This window comes from Suillus clintonianus (genome assembly GCF_016758775.1).
Source record: "Suillus clintonianus strain FC179 chromosome Unknown DEU56scaffold_94, whole genome shotgun sequence".
NCBI classification, from domain to species: domain Eukaryota; kingdom Fungi; phylum Basidiomycota; class Agaricomycetes; order Boletales; family Suillaceae; genus Suillus; species Suillus clintonianus.
In genome coordinates this window covers 106794-129672 of record NW_024539318.1, presented here as the reverse complement: position 1 = coordinate 129672, position 22879 = coordinate 106794, and the positions used below count along the sequence as shown (strand labels likewise).

The window sequence follows — 22879 nt, the reverse complement described above, 5'->3', positions numbered from 1 at the left end:
AAGGCGTTGGCCTTTGCCCATTTCCGATATTTGCCCTATGTGCCAGTGGATTCATGTTAAATTTATATGTTCGCCTGAACAAAAATATGAAAACTTACAGCAAATCTAGCTTCAGAGTGACGGCGCAGTGTCGACGTTTCGTTTACGATGATACAGTGGTCCCTAGTAGTTGATATGTAGCATTAATAAAATTAAATACATGGAAATGGAACACACGTACGGACAGACCTTGCACTTGCGGTGTTTTTTCACCGTGCCATTGGTACCAGTGTGCTCGAATGGTTTACCAAAGAACTCGTCAATGTCGCGAGTCTTATCTTCGCGTGTGGGACCAGATTCGTCGGTGATGGGCTGCACGTTGATGTCCACAAGAACACCATCCTCGTCAACCTCTTCTTGATCTTGAGCAGGTTTCTGGCGACGGGCTCGTTTGGCTAATAGTGTCAGGTGAGAAACGGAAATGTGAATGACAGATGAAAACTCACGTTTTGGATTCGCCCGCGCATTTTCACGCTCCTTATCGCTGGATTCTTCATCTTCCTCGATCTCCTCAAGACGAGCTCTTTTGTTTGCAGGTGCAGGGGCAGGAAGCGTGGCTTCAGGAGTGGGCAGGCTGGGTGCTGGTATTTGTTGTGGGACAGTGGGCTGGGTGTCATTGGCAACACGTTTGGCGGCCTGTGCAGCACGGAAGGCATTGATAGCCAGGGTTTGAGAGGGGAGTGCAGCCTGTTCAGAGTGCTCCAGGAGCGCAGCAGTCGGTTTGACTTTGCGCACTGGACGCACTATACGCGGCTCGTCGTCACTGTCTGTATGGACCATTCCAACCATTAGATTATTTGGAGCGAAGACTACTAGTACTTACCTTTTATCTCGATCAAAATTGTCACTTCGTTGGAATCCGATCCATCCGAGAATGAGCAGGATGATTCGGCCTAGTCGATTATGGGCGAGTGCGACCCAAAACGAGACAAACGAGTGACATGCCTGACATCGGCTGAGAGTTCTTGATTTAAGCATCTATTAGAGTCGTAGAAGAGTGGCAACGCAAATGGATTCGTACCTGACAGATCGATCATGATTGATCATACAAAGAGCCGCGGCTCGAGCCGCAGGCTTGGGCTTTCCAAAACCCAAAGCCGAGCCCTGGGCCATGTTCAGGCCGTGAGTTTGGCCTGGCTTGGCTTGGCCTAATCAGGCCTGGCTTGGGCCGGCCCACGGCTTGAAGCCGGGCCATGCACATCACTACCCTTGTCCACCTGAACAAATGACCAATCCCCTTCAGTGGTGGAAGGTGAGTACACTTCTCGTATAATTCCTACTGAAAATTTCTCACTGTAGTCTTCACAGCAACACGAGACGACATTTCCTATCCTGTCGCGCATTGCTCGTGACGTCCTCGCTATACCTGCTGTCAGCGTTGCCGTCGAACGTCTGTTTTCCAGTAGCAAACACACACTTTCCGATTCACGCTCCTCAATGACTGCGGAGACCGCTTCTGCCGCTGTCATCACAAAGGAATTGTTGAAGCTCGGCCTCGGTGATGGAATTCAGTACCTCGATGGTGTTTCTATCCATTAAATATGAATAGATACGAATACATATGAATATGGTATGAATAAAATAGCGCTATCATTATGTAAATACCTCGGGGCGGATTGAGAATATAATACGGTTAGAATAAAATATACCCTCGAGATTATTTTATTCATATTTGGACAGCACTGAAATACAGTGACCACCCAAAGGCTTCGGCACGACCGGCATTTGCCAAATTTCAAACTCCTTGGTTGGCCTGCCAAATCACTCCGAGTTCGACCACACCAAAAAATTTCACCATGTCAGACTGGTTATCGTCGGTTCTAATACCCAAGCAGCTTGGTGATAACTGTACACAGAGGTGCTGAAGAGAAGCGATCGATCGTGTCCTATAGGCTACGTGCTCAATGAAACACCAAGATTAGCCCCACTTGTATCTACAATCTATTCGTATCTTCGGCTTCCCACTCGGTGAAGACTGGCCCTCTGCAATCCAATCGTCTCACAGATAGCCTCTTAGTCCGCTACCATCTTACCCAAGCCTGATCGAGACATATCGCAGCTATGCCTTGGGACCTCGTCACACTGAATTCCGGTAAGTTCAAATGAGGAGTGGGTAGTTACTACTCACTTGACACTATCGGCGGCCAGGCTATGCTATGCCGAGCATTGCTTATGGTACATGGACCCTCGGGAACGGCCAGGGTCCCATCGACCAGATTGCGCAAGCTTTCGACACGGGATATTACCACATCGGCAAGAATCTCTGAGCATCGCAATTGTATGATGTTCTGAGGATTGAGGATCTTCTAGACACTGCTCAGGGGTACGGAAATGAGGGTGAGGTGGGTATTGCTCTTCATGAAAGCGGTCTATCCCGCGGAGATGTATTCATTACGACGAAATACTCTGGCTACGATGGTCTCGACATCCCTACTGCGATCAGAAACAGTGTCAAGAACGTGAGTGGCTCGCCACGATAGGTCAGCCTAGATGCTGATGGGACCAGATCGGCACACCTTACGTAGACTTATATCTGATTCATAATCCACGCCTCGCGGTACCGGACATCCCAACAGCATGGGCACAAATGGAGAAAGTGGTGGAGGATGGTTTGGCAAAGTATGTCACAATCAAACCTTATGTGCTGTTTTGGCTCACCGCTGATCAACATAGGAGCATTGGAGTAAGTAATTTCGGTGTACAAGATTTGGAAATTCTGTTGGCGTCTGCGAAAATCAAACCTGCGGCGAATCAGGTAAGAGAACAACATCATCAAATTTACTCCCTCTAATCTTCGAGAAAGATCCTTCTACATCCCTATGTTTACCAGCAACAGGCGCCCATAGTGAAGTATGCGGCTGAACATGCCATTGTCATCGAGGCATACAGCGCCCTCCAGTGGGAAATTTTGTATCCGATCACATACATACGGTTGACGTGAGGATGCAGACCCATTACCAAAGAACCTAGTGGTCCATTAGACGCTCCGCTGAACGAGATTGCCACTCGACTTGGGGCGACTACAGACCAGGTACTTCTTGCTTGGACAAAGGCTAAAGGCGCGGTTGTCGTCACGTAGGTTCCGTTTCGTTTGCCAATGGTGTCGATCACCAACTTCGAATGTCCTTTTAGAACCAGTACCAGGAAGACACGTTTAGAAGGCTATCAAGATGCGGGCGATATTGGTAAGTTGAATTTCGAGCAGTAACTTGGTACGTACGGCGATTTTACATGTTTACTGCAGAGCTTTCAAAGGAGGATGTTGCTGCGATTGATGCTGCTGGCGCATTGGGCGAAAAGCGAATCACCGCTAGAATAGGGTTGCGAAAGTTTGGTGTTGGGGTTCTAGTTGGGGTTGTGGTGTTGGGCCTCTGCAGTTATTTTGGAGTGAGGATCAAATAATTAGTTGCTGGATCTATTATGTTCCATCGCTCGCTAGGGCATTTGCATCTGAATTAGTTTTTATCTAGGTTTATATAGAGAGAGACAATGAGTTGGACACTGACTCGGAAAGACTAGTAACTGGTTGTCACAGGGCTTGACCTGAACATAAATTTCATTAAAAGACGCTCACCAGAGTTGACATGATCAGACTGTGACACTCTGCGATGCGCTGCAGTCTGATTCGATCACTGGCAGTGTAAGAGCTTTTATTTGTCGGAATTCGGAGTGGTTCAGAATATGGGTGCTACAGCAAATTGCCGCAGCAACGCATCTTTGCCAGCAACCATCATGTCTCTTATCTCCAGCCAGCCAAACACAAGTACTATGGACATGTATGGTCCTCTCACAACTAGTACTGGCGAGAAGAGAAGTCTTTCATGTCAACACGATGATCACAATATGAATTACCCATGTGAATGCCCTTCAGCATCTCACCGTGCATGCCACAAAGCGCGGCTGCAGCGCATCATCCTGCCTATAGCGCTTTCACTTCTCTCCTTAGGCGCCTTCCTGGTCATTTCCCACTGCTCGGAAATCGGAAATCTGCTGGGAGCCCTTGGACTTGGTCACGGTCATGGCATCTCATTGGACAAGCGCCAAACGACTACGAGTAGTAGCTCAAGCTTCACGAGTAATAAATGTGATGCAACACTATCTTCTTTCATTGTTTTTTTTCTGACAATTCACTTCAGTGTACTTAATTATCATTTTCGTCGGCCTTTTCCTAGTCCTTCTAGCGGCTATAATGCTCAGTTTCTGGTGCTGCAAAGGTTTGATCGAACACTCTTGAAAGCGCTTATTGCCTCATGTTTCTTACATAGGCTCCTTCGAGAATCCACTGTGCTGCCCATGCTACTTGTGTGCGTGTTGTGGTGGCCTCGGTAAGCAGAAATAACACCACTTCTATTGCAACTTCCCTGATTCGTGTGACCAGCATGTCTGGAGTGCATTGGCTGTGGTCTCTGTGCGGCAGGTCTCGACGAGGCGCTATAGTTGAATAGCGCCCTCATCTGCGGCCCTGCCTCCAGCAATGTGATCCTTGGGCTTCGTTGCGGCCTGATGATGGACAAGTTATTGTATTGCGTATACCTGCATACCTCTCGTATCTCGTCGTTGGCGAGCTTCTATTCAAGGAACATTGTATGTCATGCTCTGGCGGCGGAGGCCGTTAATGAAGATTACCCACGATTCTTGCGCTCTGCTACTTTGTTCATGGCTTAATTCCTTTCGGGTGTATCAGTTCATGGTAGAACCGCCCATATGCTAGTGCTGTATATATATGCATGCAACGCTATGGTGCACTATTCTCAACATTCTGCCCATACCCAAACAGACAGCAATGGCATCTCCCTCCGACTCAGCCCGCAAATGGTGTGGTCTACCAAAACATCGTCTTCCGCTTGTCTGCTTTAAGCTGTTGTGTATGATCGCTATATCGAAGCCGTCGGTCGACCACTGGGAAGACCTGCGCATACTATCGAAGCCGCCGGTCGACCAATGTGAAGACCTGCGCGAACCCAGTGCGACCAATTCGACAGCTGAGAAATTCGAGAAGCACAAGAAAATGCTGATAAATCGGTTTGAAAACATGAACATCACAGTAAGTATAATACTTCCTCAAGGCCTCAGTTATTGAAACTTATTTTCAGGCGGGTCTGGTAATATATATATATGGAATGCTACTCAACGAATGTGACTAATTTCGTTACACAGGTCTTAACGTCAAGCGCTGTTTTCATATCTACTAATCCTCGTAAGTCGTTTTTATCTTGCGAGAAGCCTAAAAAAACCTAACCTGCCGGTTATTCTTAGCAATTCCGCCTCTTATGCCCTACACAAGTGTAAGTATTTCTCCTGTTTTAACGTGCACGTATATGGAAACTAACAAGTTCTTCAGCATGGTACACTTCCTCCTCTGGAGACTTTACCGTGCTAACGTGTGCTCAGGGTCGTATACCCTTCTGGTTTCATCTTTTGTAGCAGCGTTGCTCAGTTTGATGTCTGGGACTTCTGTCCTCATCATCTATGACACTTGCTATGCAAACTATGACTTATTGCAGGTGCGTCATTTGCCTGCCTTCATGCGCCCTTCAGGCTTGAGTAATACCAACTATCAGTCATTCACGACATCTCGCTGGCGCCTCATATCCTGCCTTATACTGATGGCGTTTCCTACACTGGCTCTGGTAGTCTCGACAATGACTTTAATAGCAGGTTCGTGTGCACGTTCCGATTTCAAATCGCCAATCTCAACGCTTTGTCAGCTGTATTTATTGCAGGCTTGACATCCGACAAACTCTTCATGAAAATCCTGACTGGGGGAATATGTGGCTTATTGGGTTTCCTCAGTGTGCTCGCAATATTCGTATTCAACGCTCCTATAGCAAAGTATGTTCTCTTACACATGACCTACCAACCAGAACTTAATTTGGATACTATTAATTAGGGTTATAAGTCCTGTTAACAAAGATGGTGTTGCCCCAGCTGTGATGGAGTCTGGAGGAGTTGGAGGACGGACTGAGAACGGCGTGAAACATTGAGAGCGCAACGAGACAACGCGCTGACATCGGCTGACGAAGTTCGAGGTTTATTGCAGTTCATTTCTATGCTAGCAAAATTTTCCTTACCTATGCTAACCGTACCATAAAGAACAAGTCTTTTCATCGAGGCATCTCAGAGTTTTCTTACCCTCTGAGATGTGAGTAGATTATTTTCCCGCACAAGTACAGAGCTAACCTACCAGTAGCATCAGGAAAACATTAGAGTGCTTTTTTGCCTTGTGCTACTTAGTCGGAGAGCTTATGAGGTGGATTACGTAAAGTGACCGCGATAACAAAGAGAAGAAGAGAAGAAGTGACGATGTTGTTACTCTCCAACCTAGTACTGGCCAAGCTCTGAGCCAAAGATTGTCTGTGATAGCGGGGTTTTTCAAAGGCACGTGTTCTGTTAGTCTGGGTTCTGTTTCCATCCAAACACTAATTTGAATGTTGATGACGGCAGCGAATTGGAGCACCCAGGCAGCCGCTCGAAGTCTCAGCCAAAGGAGCCCGTGTAGGTGGGGATTGCGCCATCACCTGGTAGTATGGAAGGAAACCAATGTTGTCGATGTCTGACTGTTACGTTGCTTATATTTGTGAGTCTTCTTTTGATCCAGTGCTTTGGGTATCCAGCTACAGTGCTGTAACTGATATCTTCAAGTTTATATTGACTTGATGATCTCGTGGTCATAGCTTGGGGTACGTTAGGGCACGTTCCCTTGGCTATATGACCATATGCACATACTTGTCATTCCATTCACCGGCCTGCTAGTGGGCCGAGGCTCTTAGAATAACGAGGTACTGCCTGGTATCGCTGCGAGGCGGTCTTGTCTAACCATCGTGGCACCGTCCCTAGCGGCCAGGCGTTCTACTCCACCGGCCATGTTATAGTTGGACCCGCGTACCTGTTATCCATACGATCGAGGATCTCCATCCCGTATCTTAGAGCACCGTAATACAACTTAGATGGCAACACCGGAGGTCTTTTTCCGTCGTAATTTTTTTTGTGTATAACAGCGAAAACCAATCCTGTTATTGCAATGCATTTTTGAGGACGGGACGTGCTCGCCTAGTCGATTCAATCGTACGATTCCACTTTTAACGGCGCTACATTTTCTAACATGGCTCGTGCTGACCCCGAAACACTCCTTGCGGCAGCGCCGCTTTCTGGGATGCCTAGAATGCAAGAACATGGGCGGATCCCATCGCGCGATAGGTCGTTCATTTCTCACATGAAATTGGTATTACTTATGTCAAGAAATTTACGGTGGCGCTCTATCACTCCACTCTCCATGACCACTAAAACTCAAAGGTGTCCGATGAGCACTGGGAGAAACGTAAAATGATGGTAGCCGCTCGGCGCTCAGGAGTCAATGGCTTTAACATCGCCGTATTCATGCCTAGCAACGCACTTCACGCATTATGATTCGGTCTGCTCCTACACTCTTTCACTTACTACTTTAGCGCACTCACTGAGAGACCAACCGTTGGGTGTCGTGGGGGTTAATGTCTATGATTCTTGCAATCGGGGATGTGCGAAAGATGTGAGGACTCCTATCAGAGTGACGCAGCACGCAACATTAATTCTAATAGCTATGCGGTGTTGGAAATAGCGTTGTCCATAATTTTCCCGACGCCGGGGGTATTTCATTGTTCGAGTCTTCTTGAAAAGTTCTCATATGCGTTATCCAGCACTGGCTGCAGTAAATGCATCCGGCCTTTCGTGGCTCCAAATCTTGGCCTGGAGATCATTACCTGGGTCTGGATGCCATCTTGCTCGTTAGGTGTGCAGTCTCATATGAAACTTGGGAGCATTGGATCAAGATGCCCTCGAAGCCACTTCGTTACCTGTTGGACGGGATAATGCAGATCCTGCGAAGGCAACACGTTTCATTACCGCTTGGATATTATTCTCGCGACCGGTTTGTACTCAATCAACTGAAGCATGACATGATGTCACAGATGTAACCGCACCATGACAGAACAGCCGGGAGCGCCTGTGGGAGAGCACCTGCCATCTGTTTCAAGGTTCAGCATGACATTTACATACTATTGATGTACGAAGAATGTTTCCCGGAGAGGCGTTGTCAATTACTGAGTCAACTAGATCAGAAGTTGCTGAATATCTAACAGATGATATGCAGGGATGCTGAATCAATTAGCTGATGTGTTAGAAACCAACGAGTCGCATCACGGAGGAGAGACCTTGTGTACCTTGAGCCATTATTATATAAGATAGGCATTATTTATTTCCGATGTTCCGGTAGACAATTGACGAGGGCACACGAGTTGTGACATGTTGTGATGGTAGAATACAGTCAAATGGACGTCGCAAAATATGTTTAACGCTAAGCCAGCGAAACAACTCGAAACGACATCTAAAGGGCCTAGATTCCACACCGGGCTGAGACTTGTTCTCACAGAATTAATGGAGGTATATGTTTGTTTGGTGTCGACGGAGACGACCGCGAGTGACCGAGACAGTGGGAGACAGTGGGAGACTGAGGAACGGAGGTGCGGCAAGAGCTGAGTGGCAGTGAGTGCGGCGTAGATGAGTAAACTGGAAATATGATAATGGTACTATCGCTCACCAAGGAATGTGGAGCCGGCAGCGTCTAAGTCTGAGGTCGGACTGCCATGATTTACTGTGAAAAATAAGGGTTGAGCACACGAGCACCTGAACCAACCTTTGTAAATTGTTAGAGTAAGAAAAGAAATCACGAGTACATACCATCAGTGACGGCGGCCGTTGGCAGGTCCAATAGGGTCCAATTCTCGAACTCCGATACCTGATGGTGCGCATTAATTCAGTACTGTACGTATATACCGTACGCGCGGAGACTCTGTAAATGTTTTCCTTTCAGAATTTGTCTTAAACTGGCAACCGTAGTGACTGCTAGTGACTCTGAGTCTCAGGTAGCATCCCAAGTACCGTTTTAATCTTGGCAGCAATATTCTAAATGTCAGTTGCATTCAGATTGATAACTTCACTTTGTTTGCTGCCCTTGTACTTTGGCATCCAGTTGGTGGACCGCGGGGTTGTTAGTCTCGACATACCATTTGGTGGAATAGAGAGGATGCGATGAAGCGTAATAGCGTTAGCTTGGTAGCCTGATCATGATCCATCATGCACCGATGCCAGGCCGGCATCAGCGCGCCTTCCGCTGTGTACTTGGAAATTTAGAGCCGGATCGACAAGTACTAGACTACGATTAGACTCGTCGCTATGTTTGCCGTGGCGGAGTTCGAAGTTGGTTCAATCCAGTTCACACAAGTTTACACGCTGGTTTGCATTGCTTTAAGAAGCGGCTACTATAGACCGGACTGCGTTAGTTGACTCCATCGACAGGTGAGCCACCAATTCCAATCAGACTAAGTGTACTGCAAAAATTGATCAGGTTAATTATTGGCTAATTATGTAGTATTTCCGACGGTCGCATGACTTCCACAAATGCTGTATACCCCTCGACAATTGGCCGCGAAGGGCGATCTCCACCCTCTCTGCCCTTATTTAGATTCCCAACGATGTGACTGACTCAAGGAGGCTGAGGACTAGCCAAAGTCAGGGGCACTGCGATGATCTTGACTTAACGACCGTCATAGCAATCTTGGATTCGTCCTGATGGAGGAGGTACCAGCGCATAGGCTCACGCGTGTATCCTTCAAAAGCAGATGAGAGACAGGATGTTCTGATTCCTGAAACACCCGCAATTCAACATATCCGCTCTCGATTTTCAATCTCTTGCCTTGTGCACATAATGGTCTTCTTACCTTCAACCACCTCTGCCCCTTCAGCAGTCGATGCCGGTCTCAAGCGTAGCCGTGTCGACTATTCTCGCCATCTATCATCGGAAGCCCGTTCCAGGCTCCCTAATCCAATTAAGTCTATCTGGAAAGTTGCTCAGGTCAAAGCTGGCACCATCAATATGGGAAACGGTTTGTGGGTGTTTTTGAATGCGAGCACGTTGGCTAATTCAATGCAGGTGATCCGCACCATACGCTGTATCCCATATCCGAGATGAACTTTGTCGTTCCTTCCATTGATGAGCATGACCCCGTGCAATCATGGAGGTCTGGCACTGGCGAGCAAAATATTATTGCATCATATAAGGACGACCCCTGCACTTTGAGCCTCCGTACCGCCTTTGCGTACGGTGCTGGTGCAGGTCTCAAGCAGGTCCGTGATGCCCTTGCAGACCTCAACGACCGGATCCATTCTCCCCCCAATCATACCGTATCGCTCAGCCTTGGCAATGCGGACGCACTGACAAAATGCTTCCGTCTTCTCGGTGATCCGGGCGACTCTTTCCTTTGCGAAGAATTTACCTTTTCTGCTATGACCAACGCTGCTCTGCCTCTGGGTATTGAATGGGTCCCGATCCGGATGGATAAAGATGGATTCATTCCTTCAGATTTGGAACGAATTTTGTCCAACTGGGACGAAGCAGCGCAGGGTAAACGACCCCATGTGCTTTACACAATCCCGTATGTTACCGCCGGCTCCCAATCAGTCACTTGCAGCTCACAATTCTTATCCAGGTGCTCGCAGAACCCAACAGGAAGCACACTTTCATTGGAAAGAAGGCAACAGATTTATCAAATCGCACACGATTGGGACATTATAATCCTCGAGGATGATCCGTACTTTTTCCTCCAGTACGATCTTGATGTGAACCAGAGCACGATACAACAGTACGGATACACGCGTGCCATGGCGGAAGTTCTCCCACGGTCATTCCTATCCATGGATTACGACGGACGCGTAATGCGCCTAGATAGGTAAGATCATTTCCCTTTAACATGTCTTTCGGCTCTTATATGTGTATAGTTTCAGCAAAATCGTTGCCCCTGGAATGCGACTGGGCTGGGTCACGAGCAACAGCTTCTTCGCAGATAAGCTTGACATGCTGACGGACTCGTCTTCGCAGCATCCACATGGCATGGGTCAAGCTTTCATTGCCGAGTTGCTTGGCAGTGATGGCTGGGGCGTCGATGGCTTCATGAAGTGGATTTCATCGCTATGCAACGAGTACCAACGTCGGAGGGATCTCTTCATGGATGTTTTCCGGCAGAAGGTTGCCGTTTCCCGCTTCGCTACTGCGGAGGTACCACAATCTGGGATGTTTGTCTGGATCAAAATCAACCTTGAGCACCACGCACGATTCTCAACCTCTCAGACCCCGACGGTGCCAGGCGGTCCGACGACAAACACCGCGGATCTGATGGACGAGCTATTCAGGAAGCTGCTAGATTGCGGCTTGGTCATGATGCCAGCATCGACATTTGCCATCGTTGATCGCACGGGAACCATGGGAAGCCATATCAATGATGTAAGTTCTCGTATTATGCGCGTCGAATGCACACTCAAGAAAAATTTAGCGAGTGAACTTCTTCAGAGCCACGTTTGTCGGTACAGATGAAACTATTCGTGATGGCCTTACTATCTTTGGCCGCACGCTAGAGGAATTCTTCTGCTTCTAAATTTCATACTATAGCTTTCCGTCGACGCTAAGCTGCTTGTTTCGCTCTAGGTTGCATGGATACTTGCGTGTGAGATGCAGACTCTGGTATTCTATGCATTGTTCACATTTATTATAATCTACCCTGTTATGCTTTGATATGTTGTGTGTATTGGATTAATTGGAAACGTGTACTTATATGTATGTACTACATATTCGCACCTGTTATTTAATGCAATTGCTTGGAGATTCCGACGCTTTAGACTCGAGCTTGATGGCGATTGGTATCCTGACTGATCTGACCGGATCAGCAAATGCACTAAAGTTGATCATGTGCTATGGCTGCGCTGGTAGTAAACAAGGATAGGCGAACTCCTTTAATGCCTCATTCTTAGACGAGCTGGAGTCACTTAAGGCCTTTAAAATGGTTGCACTTGCATCTGTCTGTAATTCCAGAAACCTGTGGATGGGTAGCTACATTCTGTCGATCGTCATAGCGGCACTAAACGTCTGATTTAGGCTATTTTCTTATACGTTTTAGGTGTTGCTCGCCCGGATCATTTACTCCCGCTCGACCTTGTTTAAGTCTTACGCTCACATCTCTCGGTTTAGCGATGAAGTTCGTATCATGAATAAATTTGTGTTGATTTGATCTACTATATGCTTAATAAATACATCAGTAACCATCGAAGTTGCGGCTCAAATACAATAAAACCCAGATGCTGGTATGACCATTGACGGTCCGACGGAAATGTTCAGGGAACAATCACTGAACGAACATGAGAAGCTCGAGTTAAAATCTCCTGCAGAGCACCCTTCACATTGTCCATGTTCCTCATATCAACTTCTTTGACCTCCTTCGGTCCCTCTAGGAGCCCACTATCAATTTTCTTCGCAAGGTCATCCAGTACCTCCTTGACCTCCAACGGGCCCAGAATACTCGACGACATACCCTTTAACGTAAGGGCCTTGGTATAGAACGTCCGCAGGTGCATGGGGAATAGCCCATCCTTTGCATGGACAGCCATGATCACGACACGGCCGGTGCCGTTCGGTGTCATCGTGAAAATTGCATCGTTGAATGGCTGGTCGTAACCAGCGCAGTCTAGTAAAACGTCAATTTTGTTGTGCAGTCCTGCTTTGGCGATGGCCTCGCGGATGGCGTTTTTAGAGGTTAGTTCGATGGGCGAGATGTACGATGGGGGAGTCACTTTGGCGAGCGACGTGTATGTGCCAAATACGCGTGCCCCGCGCTCCTTGCAGAGCTGGGCTGCTGCAGAGCCGATGCCACCTCGAGCACCTAGAGGATTGTGGTAAGGAAATGATAGAGGAAGTAAGTCGAGCGATGTACCAATGATAATAACATTGTCTCCCTCTTTGACATTTGCGAGTCTCTCAACTGTGATCCACGCGCATAACCAGGGCAAGGTCATGCTACCGGCCTTGGAGTGGTCGAGAGTTGCTGGCTTCCGGCTCAATGCAGCGATAGGAACAGTAACGTATCTACAGAGCTGTCCGTCTAGAAAACAAGAGACAAATGCATGCAAATCACGTACTGTGAAAATGTTCCATCCGAAGTGAAGCCCCTCTCGCTTCCTGTTCCCCATACCTCTGCTCCAACCCAATCCTGACTCGAGGCCCCGGACGCATCCAGCGCTTCGACGACCTCCCCGGAGAAATCTCTGCCAGGAATACGAGGGGTGGTCACAAATGGAAGCATGCCTATGACACCTGCAGCATCGGACTGATGACGGGTCAGAATTCTAGTGCGGTATGATATGGCCCAAGTTGTAGGCTTACCCCGTTGATACCGGCGGCTCTGACGCATACTAGAGCCTCTCCGGGACCTAGTATAGGTTTCTCGACGCTAACCAGAGACAGGTTATCGAGGGACCCAGTCTTCTCAAACTTGAGAGCTTGCATGGTGATTCGACGACTAGAAGCGTATATGTTGAACAAGAAATACCTAGTTAAACCAATACAGGCAACAAACTCACTGGAGACAATGACCAATATGCCTTGACTCGGAAGATACGGAAGAGTTGATAAGACGGGAGATGAGGCGGCTTGTTTGCCACCTAAGTTGATAAGTCATTGCAACGAAAACATCGCATCCGATGATGTAGGGACTCTTTGGTCGACGGCGGCAAGCTAAGGCCTGCTAAGGGTCACAGCTCTATATGGAGCAGAAACTAGCGTCGCGTTTCACACCGCTTTACCACATTGATGCCGTAATTAACCTTAGAACACCTTCGATGTAACGAACCACCTCATGAACCAGAAATTGGCTTGGTTCGGCTTTGCTGTCACTTATTGCCTGCCCCATGCTGCCTGGTTGGAACTTAGGATACCGAGCCGAAACGATAACGGGGAGCATGACAAAGTTGCACCATTGCAGTGTCGTGCACACAAGGAGATAAGTATGCTATCAATTTTGAACGAGACAAGGTTGCCTGCTTAATTACCGATCCAGGCGCTGAAGTGAAACCTTTGATGACTTCCAACTCCCGGGAAATTCGCGAGGATGGATCATAACTTGGTCATAGATAAGAGAACCTTTCGAAATCGAGAAGAATCGAACCTATACCAGTGAGTTCTAGACAGTTCGACAGGACAGGTTAGACTAGGTTAGACTGACAAGCGGCTCCAGTGATGCGGAATAAGGTGGTGACACGTAGACTCGCATAAATACATCATAACAAGAACCAGCCCCAGCTAACTCCAATGGATCATCGCTTTGATTAACGATTCGCATAGAATTCACGACCAATCCAGAAAAGGTTGGTCTTGAATTTTGAGGACATGACTTTACTATAGGGCGCAATCGAGCTTGCTTCTTGGTCTCCCCTCCAAGATGACAAGACCGGACAATTGTACCCTGGTACTACAAAAATAGGGTGTAAGCAGACTTCCCTTGAAGTACACAAGCGTTGGTAGTGCGGTCTTTTTTGACTAGACAAAAGCATGCATATGGTCACGCCATGCCATAAGAATGATCACGGAGGCGCGATTCATCACCTTCACCACCTTCACAGCTCTTCACTGGCTGTCATGAAAGCTGCATGGAGCTTCGTTGGGGATTAAATTGGATTAGATTGGCTTTAGCGTACTTGCCGCTTGGAAGGTGGAGTGGCACTCGTGCAGTGACTTCACGACGCAGCTAATTGAATTTGTTTCCAGTCTAACGGGTTAACGGATATACGCCGGATATATGCACCACGGCTGTGTAGATCCATCGATGGCGTTGTTACCGCCAACGTCGCTCGGTTATGTTTGCTGCAGTGGGACGAGCTCATCCTGTCATCCCAACTCACGATCTCGTGGGGATCTCAGAGAGCCTAATCATATTTTGCAATACCACGAAATGACAAATGTGCAAATGGAGTGCAAATGGAGCACACTGATATCCGAGTCCCGGGATCTTCCTCAAGAGCCGTGGCGACAGTGACCATATGGGCTGGCGAATTTCATGTTACTACGGGCTAGTCCTAACGCAACGTTACAAGCTCTTTCGCACCATATTTTGTGCGGTGTAAGCTGCAACGAAATATCTGACTTATCAGCTCAGCCACTTGGCTAGTGCATCATTCCGTAAACTCACTGCAGTGCTGCTGCATTGTCAATCCCGACTTCGAAGTATATAAGCTCGGACGTCCAAGGAGATCCGCACTCAATATCCTAGACACCTTCTCCTACACTCGTCCACTTTTAGAAATTAGATTCATCTCGCAATGGCACCTATCGCAGTCCCCCCCACCAATACTCTCCACGACGTCATCGCTCAAGCTGTCGCCCGGTATCCGTCGCACGAGCTCGGATTCATAACCTCCTCGGCACATGACTCCTCCATTCAGACGAAGACCTTCACCGTGTTCAACCAATATGTTCGCAACCTTGCACGCGCCATGCTAGAGTGGGGAAAGCCCACAGGTTCAGTAGTCGTCGTGTACCTGACGGAGCACGAAGACAACATGGCTGCTGTCTGGGCGTGTCTTCTGGCTGGCTATGTGCCCTGCTTGCAGCCCGCACTCAGCGCACAACAGGCGCACAAGGAGGGTCATGTTGCCCACATCAAGAACTTGTTTGGGTCTGCTACTTGGCTGACCAGCGAGCTTGGAGCTGAGCAGATCACGTCCATTTCTGGCCTGGATGTGCACCTACTCTCGGAATTAAAATCATCGGCGGAGCAATTTACGGTCGCAGCTGACTGGGTTGCATATGAGGCCAAGCCAGATGACGAAGCAATCCTGTTCCTGACCTCAGGGTCGACTGGGTTCTCGAAGGCAGTCGTGCACACTCACCGTACCATCCTGGCCGCATGCCGAGCCAAGGGTGACAGTTACGGTTTGACTTCTGAATCTCAAATCTTGAACTGTAAGTCGCACATCATATACATAAACTTGTTGAAATTAATGATGACATTCAGGGGTCGGATTCGACCACGTCGCGGGATCGTTGGAAATGCACATCACACCTATGCTATTCGGCGCTTCGCAGCTCCACGTGCATGCATCTGCTATCCTCGCAGATCCTCTCCGGTTGCTCCGTCTGATCGACGAAAAGGTATTTCCAGAATCCCATCATAACATAACGTATCTCATCATTCTATTTTAGTCGATTGAACTGGCTTTCGCCCCGAACTTCCTGTTCTCCAAGCTCACGCGTGATCTGGAGAAGAGAACCGACCTCTTCGGAAGCTTCAACCTGTCCTCAATCAAGCGATTCAACAGCGGAGGTGAAGCCGTCGTTTCCAAGACCGCGAAGGCGTTTGCTGCTACGATGAAACAGCTCAGTAGGAACCCCTCCGCAGTGTCGTTCACCATCTCTCCAGGATTTGGAATGACAGAAACTTGGTGAGGATTTTCAAAGCATATTGATATATCTCAGCTGATGGACCTTCGCAGTGCTGGATGTATCTACCACCCCGTGGATGTCCTCGCGACCGAGCCTGCTCACGAGTTCCTCGAACTCGGTCGTCCCATCAATGGTTGCGAGATGCGCATCGTTGACCCCGCGGATGGAGCCACTCTGCGCCCCGACGGGGAGAGCGGCGAGCTTCAGGTCCGGGGACCGATGGTCTTCGTACGGTACTACAACAATGCCGAGGCTACGTCCTCTAGCTTCGTGGAGGGCGGCTGGTACCGCACCGGCGATGTTGGCATCATCGAGAATGGTGTGATGCGCCTGAGCGGTCGTATCAAGGACACCGTCATCGTCCATGGTGTCTCATACGGTATCCCCGAGCTCGAGACACACCTCCAGACCGTTGAAGGGGTCACGCACTCGTTCCTCGGTGCAGCTCCGTACCGTGCTCCTGGCCAGGAGACGGAAGGATTCATCATTTTCTACTCGCCAACATTCGACCTCGAAGGAGCAGATGCCTCCACGAAGCTCTTTGCCACGCACAGGGCCCTACGTGATATATGTGTGAAGATGATCACCCTGCCCCCTCAAATCATCATTCCCATCCCTGTGAACCAGATGGAGAAGACGACTCTCGGGAAACTGTCTCGTGCGCGTCTGATCAGTCTCTTCAAGCAAGGTCAGCTTGCTCAGCACATCGCGCGGTCTGAGGAGCTTCTCAGCGAGGCTCGAGGCGCTACCTTCGTTGCCCCGTCGAGCGAGACGGAAAAGGCGCTTGCGAAAATATATGCAGGCATCTTCAATCTCGCGGAAAGCGAGATGTCTGCAAGCGACAACTTCTTCGAACTCGGTGGTACCTCCATTGATGTCATCAGGTGAATATGTCCGTCTCCACCGTTTAACGATCTTTATTAACACATATATTCTCCAGGCTCAAGCGCGAGGGAGAGGCACACTTCGACCTACCTGAGATCCCAACCATCCAGATCCTCAAGCACCCCGTTGTCTCGAGCCTGGCCAACTATGTGAACGCCTTGCTCTCCAAGGACAACCAGACCGAGGAGTACGACCCCATCGTTCCCCTCCAGCTGACCGGAAACAAGACACCGATCTTCTTCGTCCACCCCGGTGTCGGAGAGGTTCTCATCTTTGTGAACCTCGCGAAATACTTCCAAAATGAACGTCCGTTCTACGCGCTCCGTGCTCGTGGCTTCGAGCCCGGCCACCCCTTCTTCACCTCCATGGACGAGATGGTTTCATGCTATGCCGCAGCAGTCAAGAGGACTCAGGCGACGGGACCATACGCCATCGCAGGGTACAGTTATGGCGGTGTTGTCGCATTTGAAGTCGCCAAGAGGCTCGAGGCCATGGGTGACGAAGTCAAGTTCACCGGTCTCATCAACATTCCTCCTCATATCGCCGACCGCATGCACGAGATCGACTGGACAGGCGGCATGCTCAACTTGTCGTACTTCCTGGGTCTTGTGTCGAAGCACGACGCCAATGATCTTGCACCTGCTCTGAGGCCTATGACGAGGAAGGAGCAGCTCGAGGTGGTGTGGAAGTTGTCTCCCCCTGACCGTCTGGTCGAGCTGCAGTTGACTCCCGGGAAGCTCGACCACTGGGTTGACATTGCCGGGTCTCTGATTGAATGTGGAAAGGACTACAACCCATCAGGCTCAGTTTGTAAGTTCTTCATTTCCTGACTTCGGCACCTCTTGTTGACATGTCACCCCTCTCTTCAGCCGCAGTGGATGTTTTCTATGCTATCCCCCTTCGCGGCAGCAAGTCTGACTGGCTCAACAACCAGCTGAAGCCATGGTCTGGCTTCAGCCGCGGCGAGCCATCATATACTGATGTACCTGGGCAACACTACACGCTGATGGACTTTGACCACGTTCCGCAGTTCCAGAAGATCTTCCGCGGTCGTCTCGAGGCTCGCGGCCTGTAAAAAGTTGGAGCGGCATATTGTTATTTTACCTGTCTTTCGTGGATGATTTGCAAGTATCTATACTCGGAGCGCGCGTGTTTTATACTTACTTCTCTGGACTAATTGCGTCGACATGCATATACATGTACTTAGATTATTATTGTCTTATGACACAAGCACATTAGAATGGATTTCTTACATGTTCATGGTTCGGAGTGAAACTACGAACGTTGCGCTTGATCTGCATCCTTCAAGCCTCAGGCATCGGTGCCTTAGCACAGTTAACATCCCGCTACCTAAGTTCTGACGCGTTCATCAAATTCATCACTTCCCATATTGGGTCGCTTTGTTTGTTTCAGAAGGCGTTGCCAAACAAACTCTCTGGAGGAGGAGAAACCTTACATGCCAATCATTGCATGATCCACCACCACACGCTACCACAAGCCGCCCCCTCGAATAGCATAATTATCCGTTTTTTCGCCGAAATTTGACCCATTGGATGTTCTCAGGTTGTTTATGAATTACCGTGACTGTCCGACCTGCATAGACTTGGAGTCTTGGACGTTCTCAGGCTAGATACCAGATACTGACAGACCGATGATATATGAAGACTGGCTGAGAAAAACACTGATCCTTCCCTCAGGACTAAAAAGTTTTGGCGACGACTGGAAAGCTTTCATGAAGGTCGTGTCCTCAAATTTACTTGCCGTAACCAGTGCGATGACACGTACGATGACACGTCCTCCTTTGGTGCGCGTCTAATTAATTTGGGAGTAATAACTATTACTCTGGGTTAATTAGATGTGTTCTACATGCGGACTATGTAGGACGTTTGGAGCACTGGTCGTGCAAAGATTGGCCACGTCGAAACTCATGGTTATTGGTTGTAAGTTGTGACTTCTGTTTTTCATGTTGCTCGCTTTCACCCATTGGCTTAGAAGAGCCCGTACGTTGAGATATTTTGTTGACGTGGTTCTAATTAGCCTCGTGAAGTGAAATGCGTTATAGATACCCAAGGAAGAGGGTACTTCCGTCGAATGTTGTGTTTCTGGCTCAGAGTGGCATCTATAGATGCGATAACTAGTAGGGTGAACAGAATCACTAAGTGCCTGAGAAGATTTTATATGTTCATAAGACAGAGCTTAACCATCATTTTTAGCACTTTGGCATCTCTGTGCTTTGCGGATCGGATACGTCTTCAAACACCGGTAGGTGTCATGATGTCACCAATTGCAACCTTAGCGAGACGACTGATTTCTTGTTCATTCAGTGACTTATAGTCTCTAGTAGCTGCGCAGAGAAATCTGGTCAAGTATTGTTATAAATTCGCGAGGTCTGCTCGATTCAAGTTTGATCTATTGATCATTTATGCAACCGCTGTGGACCCCGTCGAGTGGTAAAGCCCATATATGCTTATGGGCATGACATGAGTGTTCTCACGAACGAAGGGGCAAGGGCTCCCCGTTACCCTTGAGAAGGCTTGCGATTATCCATGGAGAAATCATCCATCAAGCAGCAGATCTATGACAACCATCATTTCCGGAGCTCAAGTACCCTTGATCGTCCTCAGTACGGACGTCAGCAACTACTCCGGAGTCATGTTGCACCACCAATCAGACCCTCACCGACTCATACACGGAGTCCGTGATAAGCCTTACAGGCACATAAAACAATACTGGTGGATGAAAATCGGGGCCAAGGCGTCCTTAGAATAGGGCCCAGCCAATACGAACCGGGGGTATCAGTCACTGGGTTATGCGAACTGGGAATGCATTAATGAAGAGGCAGGAACAAGGGTCACGGTGTAGACAAGAATATAGGCTAGACTCGTACTTTGCTGACTTAGCGACGGGGGGCACCTGCTACGAATGGTGTAGTCCCCCCTAGCCAGACCATATCGAAGGAAAATAGTCGCCCATCATGCGAATAGCGGGAAGTGCATGGATCTTGTGTTTCAAAGGATGTTTCACAGCCGCCTACCCCTGTCTGTATAGAACAGAGCTGAAAAATGTGGTTGTTGTGCGGGGAATTCACCAGGTAATGGACCTTGCTAGAAGGCTATCCAGTTCTTACTAGGGCTTCTGTCTCGCATACAAGCATGTGTACCACGAACATACAGGAAAGTGTACGAGCGTCTAGGGGTTATGCTGTGCCGGGGGATTGTTGACACATATTGCAATCAGTGCAAGTCCGGAATCCCATATGAATTGGCAAGGGATAAACGGAGATCAAGTTGACGGAACATGACAAGTAACACGCACCACGCCATTGGCTGTAGAGAAGATGTCAACACCAACGAACCAACGATGACTTCTCTCGCAGAATGGGCTCGGCATCACATGGAGCGAAACAGCGAATAGGGCTTCGCTGATAACTAAGCTAGGTTCTGCTAGGTTGTATTATTTTCCATATCGCAATCAATGGAAGCTGTCATGCAATATTCAGAGACAGCATAGATAGCGGGCGAGCAATGACCCGAGCAACCGGAAGCGGTTCCTAAATGAAACTATGATCAAGTCTGTGGACTTTGTCCCACCAAACGAGCGGAGACTCCTGAGCGCTGAGCGCCAGGTACGCATGCAGACATGATGTCAGGTTTCGGAAATGAAATTGTAAGCAGTCCCCGTGGCGTTTGGGCGCAGATCTACTGTGATCCAGAGTCCCAAAGGCATGGTCTTCGAGGAGTGACCATAATCTGCTATAATTAACGTGCGCTGTGCGGTCAGAAATTCCAAAAAATGAAATACATAGTACTCTCCATGGAGTTTGAGCGTAGGCATACCGTTATCTTGTCATCCTAGCAGGCATATTAATATTACACGCCGGCTATTGTTAGATGGGCAATGGATGCATACTCACCAGATATTGCCTGCTGCCTCTTTTATAAATACTCTAGTAAGGTCCTAAGAACTCTTCAAAGTATCGTAGTACATGCGCTGATACATTTGAAAACGAACTATTTGAAATTTGTACCGTGACAACACAACCTGCATGGTACTCAGGCTAGTGCTGTCAAGAAAACTATGTCAGTACTAGTGTGAACTTAAGTCGTATCACATACCTTGCTACGGCCGGGACTAATGAGCGATACTTGAAATCGAATGTGGACGTCCCAAAGTGCATACAACCGGAATATATAGATGATTCGAACCAGTTCGCGCTCACGCTCGCCATCCAAAACCCACATCATTCATGTACTTCCTGTCAATCAGTACCTTCCCGCTGCGCTATTGCTTACCCCGAATCGGGACCCACCCCAGAGCCCAAGTCGGTAATCGCATAAACAGCGAATGCAGGTCAACCCTTAATGAGCGGACGGGCATCGAAAGCTTGAACAGAACATCAATCAACAATCCTTTCACCACCCTGAAGCGGGAGGCTCAGACGCACATGTTGTAACGACACCGTGACTCAATCGTCATATTGACATGGAATACCCGCGAAATTTGTGGCTAAACTAGCATGCTGAACATGTATCGTTAGCATGTGGATACGCGCGTCGTACATACACGCACCAAATACGAGAATTCACAGCAATTCAGTTGAAGCACAGACGATCAGCGGTAGCGTTGAGCTAAGCGGGTATTTGCGAACTCCACCCAGGGCGGACTCAACCGGTATTTTTCATTGGACGAAATATTCAAGTTTATGTAAGCTCAGACCATTCAGCTTCAAACTTCATTCTCATGCATGTGCAACCGACGAGTTCGACGATTGATGTTCGTAGTGAGCGCTGAGGTTGTACTGAAACTTCTGTAGAGAGGTACCGTACTCACATTAACGTGCGCAGACAGTTTAAAACAGGGAGCGGATAGTACCTTGACATCCGCGGATTATAGTTGTTATAGACAAAGTTTTACTACTACACGCTCAGGATCGGCAGACGTTTCAGTGCTCATTGTATCCTTTATACAGTTTTACCGGACCCGAAGCATGAAGTTCTTCCTCTCACTGATCACTGCGAGGTGTCTCGTATTTGGTTTCTGGTTCAATCTATCTCTTGGCAAACCGACACACCGTCAATCTCTATTTACGATCCCGTCTCGTAAATTCTCGAACAGGAATCGACTGTGGATCCCTGCTCTTAGCAAGTTCTTCGTATGCATGCTCTCATTCCGCAATTCGAGTGTGGTCTCGGCATGCCCAGAGGGTGTACCCTCCGCACTGCCCTTGGCTTGTTCGCTATCATCTTAATTCTTACACGCTGCAGTCCCCCCATCAACGGAGCCCTGGCCCCTATAATATGTCATTTGAACATCCTCAATCTTCACGCGCTTTGTGTTCCACACGGAAAATCGATAATCAATTGATCCGATCAGTCGCGCAATAATGTCACACTTCAGGATCCCCAACTCTAGCGAGACGACAGTCGAGAGCTTTACCATTTTGAAGCTGCGCTCCGCCGCCTGTTCTTGAAACCCGCACAGAGCCCTTTCGGACATTGTTATCCGGTTTATCGGCCACATTGAGGTAGAGTAGGATTTGTGGAGTGACTTCACGACGACGCTAAACTAATTCGACTCAAACTTATCAGGTAAGAAGAGAAATCCTTGGCTATGTCTGAGCGTGGACATTTCCAGTTGTCTTCGTAGTGGGACAGGAGCGGG

General features: G+C 48.4%; 6 protein-coding genes across 6 annotated transcripts; 4 read left to right on the top strand and 2 right to left on the bottom strand.

The window, feature by feature from the left end:
- The first annotated feature begins 1822 nt into the window (after positions 1–1822).
- DEU56DRAFT_826778 (NADP-dependent oxidoreductase domain-containing protein) lies at positions 1823–3673 on the top strand. The gene is made up of 9 exons (XM_041354357.1): positions 1823–2131; positions 2188–2292; positions 2350–2498; positions 2546–2658; positions 2713–2794; positions 2843–2937; positions 2989–3114; positions 3172–3224; positions 3284–3673. The coding sequence occupies exons 1-9, from the start codon at positions 2101–2103 to the stop codon at positions 3439–3441; spliced, it is 912 nt and encodes a 303-aa protein (XP_041204233.1). The 5' UTR covers positions 1823–2100; the 3' UTR covers positions 3442–3673.
- A 741-nt stretch (positions 3674–4414) lies between these two features.
- On the top strand, positions 4415–6146 carry DEU56DRAFT_590883 (uncharacterized protein). Its single transcript, XM_041346967.1, has 9 exons — positions 4415–5083; positions 5133–5141; positions 5197–5236; positions 5296–5324; positions 5381–5384; positions 5431–5543; positions 5601–5697; positions 5748–5871; positions 5930–6146. Exons 1-9 carry the CDS (start codon positions 4763–4765, stop codon positions 6021–6023), a joined length of 831 nt encoding a protein of 276 aa, XP_041204232.1. The 5' UTR covers positions 4415–4762; the 3' UTR covers positions 6024–6146.
- A 1971-nt stretch (positions 6147–8117) lies between these two features.
- DEU56DRAFT_590855 (uncharacterized protein) lies at positions 8118–8979 on the bottom strand. Its single transcript, XM_041346966.1, has 3 exons — positions 8752–8979; positions 8612–8697; positions 8118–8556 (listed from the first exon to the last, which is right to left on the bottom strand). Exons 1-3 carry the CDS (start codon positions 8821–8823, stop codon positions 8247–8249), a joined length of 468 nt encoding a protein of 155 aa, XP_041204231.1. The 5' UTR covers positions 8824–8979; the 3' UTR covers positions 8118–8246.
- A 305-nt stretch (positions 8980–9284) lies between these two features.
- On the top strand, positions 9285–11842 carry DEU56DRAFT_826732 (pyridoxal phosphate-dependent transferase). The gene is made up of 5 exons (XM_041354356.1): positions 9285–9956; positions 10004–10505; positions 10560–10799; positions 10849–11350; positions 11400–11842. The coding sequence occupies exons 1-5, from the start codon at positions 9779–9781 to the stop codon at positions 11499–11501; spliced, it is 1524 nt and encodes a 507-aa protein (XP_041204230.1). The 5' UTR covers positions 9285–9778; the 3' UTR covers positions 11502–11842.
- A 248-nt stretch (positions 11843–12090) lies between these two features.
- Positions 12091–13499, bottom strand: DEU56DRAFT_826727 (chaperonin 10-like protein). The gene is made up of 4 exons (XM_041354355.1): positions 13280–13499; positions 13036–13223; positions 12831–12982; positions 12091–12779 (listed from the first exon to the last, which is right to left on the bottom strand). Exons 1-4 carry the CDS (start codon positions 13400–13402, stop codon positions 12235–12237), a joined length of 1008 nt encoding a protein of 335 aa, XP_041204229.1. The 5' UTR covers positions 13403–13499; the 3' UTR covers positions 12091–12234.
- Positions 13500–15153: 1654 nt separating this feature from the next.
- On the top strand, positions 15154–18478 carry DEU56DRAFT_590767 (atromentin synthetase). Its single transcript, XM_041346965.1, has 6 exons — positions 15154–15853; positions 15906–16042; positions 16094–16332; positions 16384–17217; positions 17274–18028; positions 18088–18478. Exons 1-6 carry the CDS (start codon positions 15211–15213, stop codon positions 18291–18293), a joined length of 2814 nt encoding a protein of 937 aa, XP_041204228.1. The 5' UTR covers positions 15154–15210; the 3' UTR covers positions 18294–18478.
- The last annotated feature ends 4401 nt before the right edge of the window (positions 18479–22879 follow it).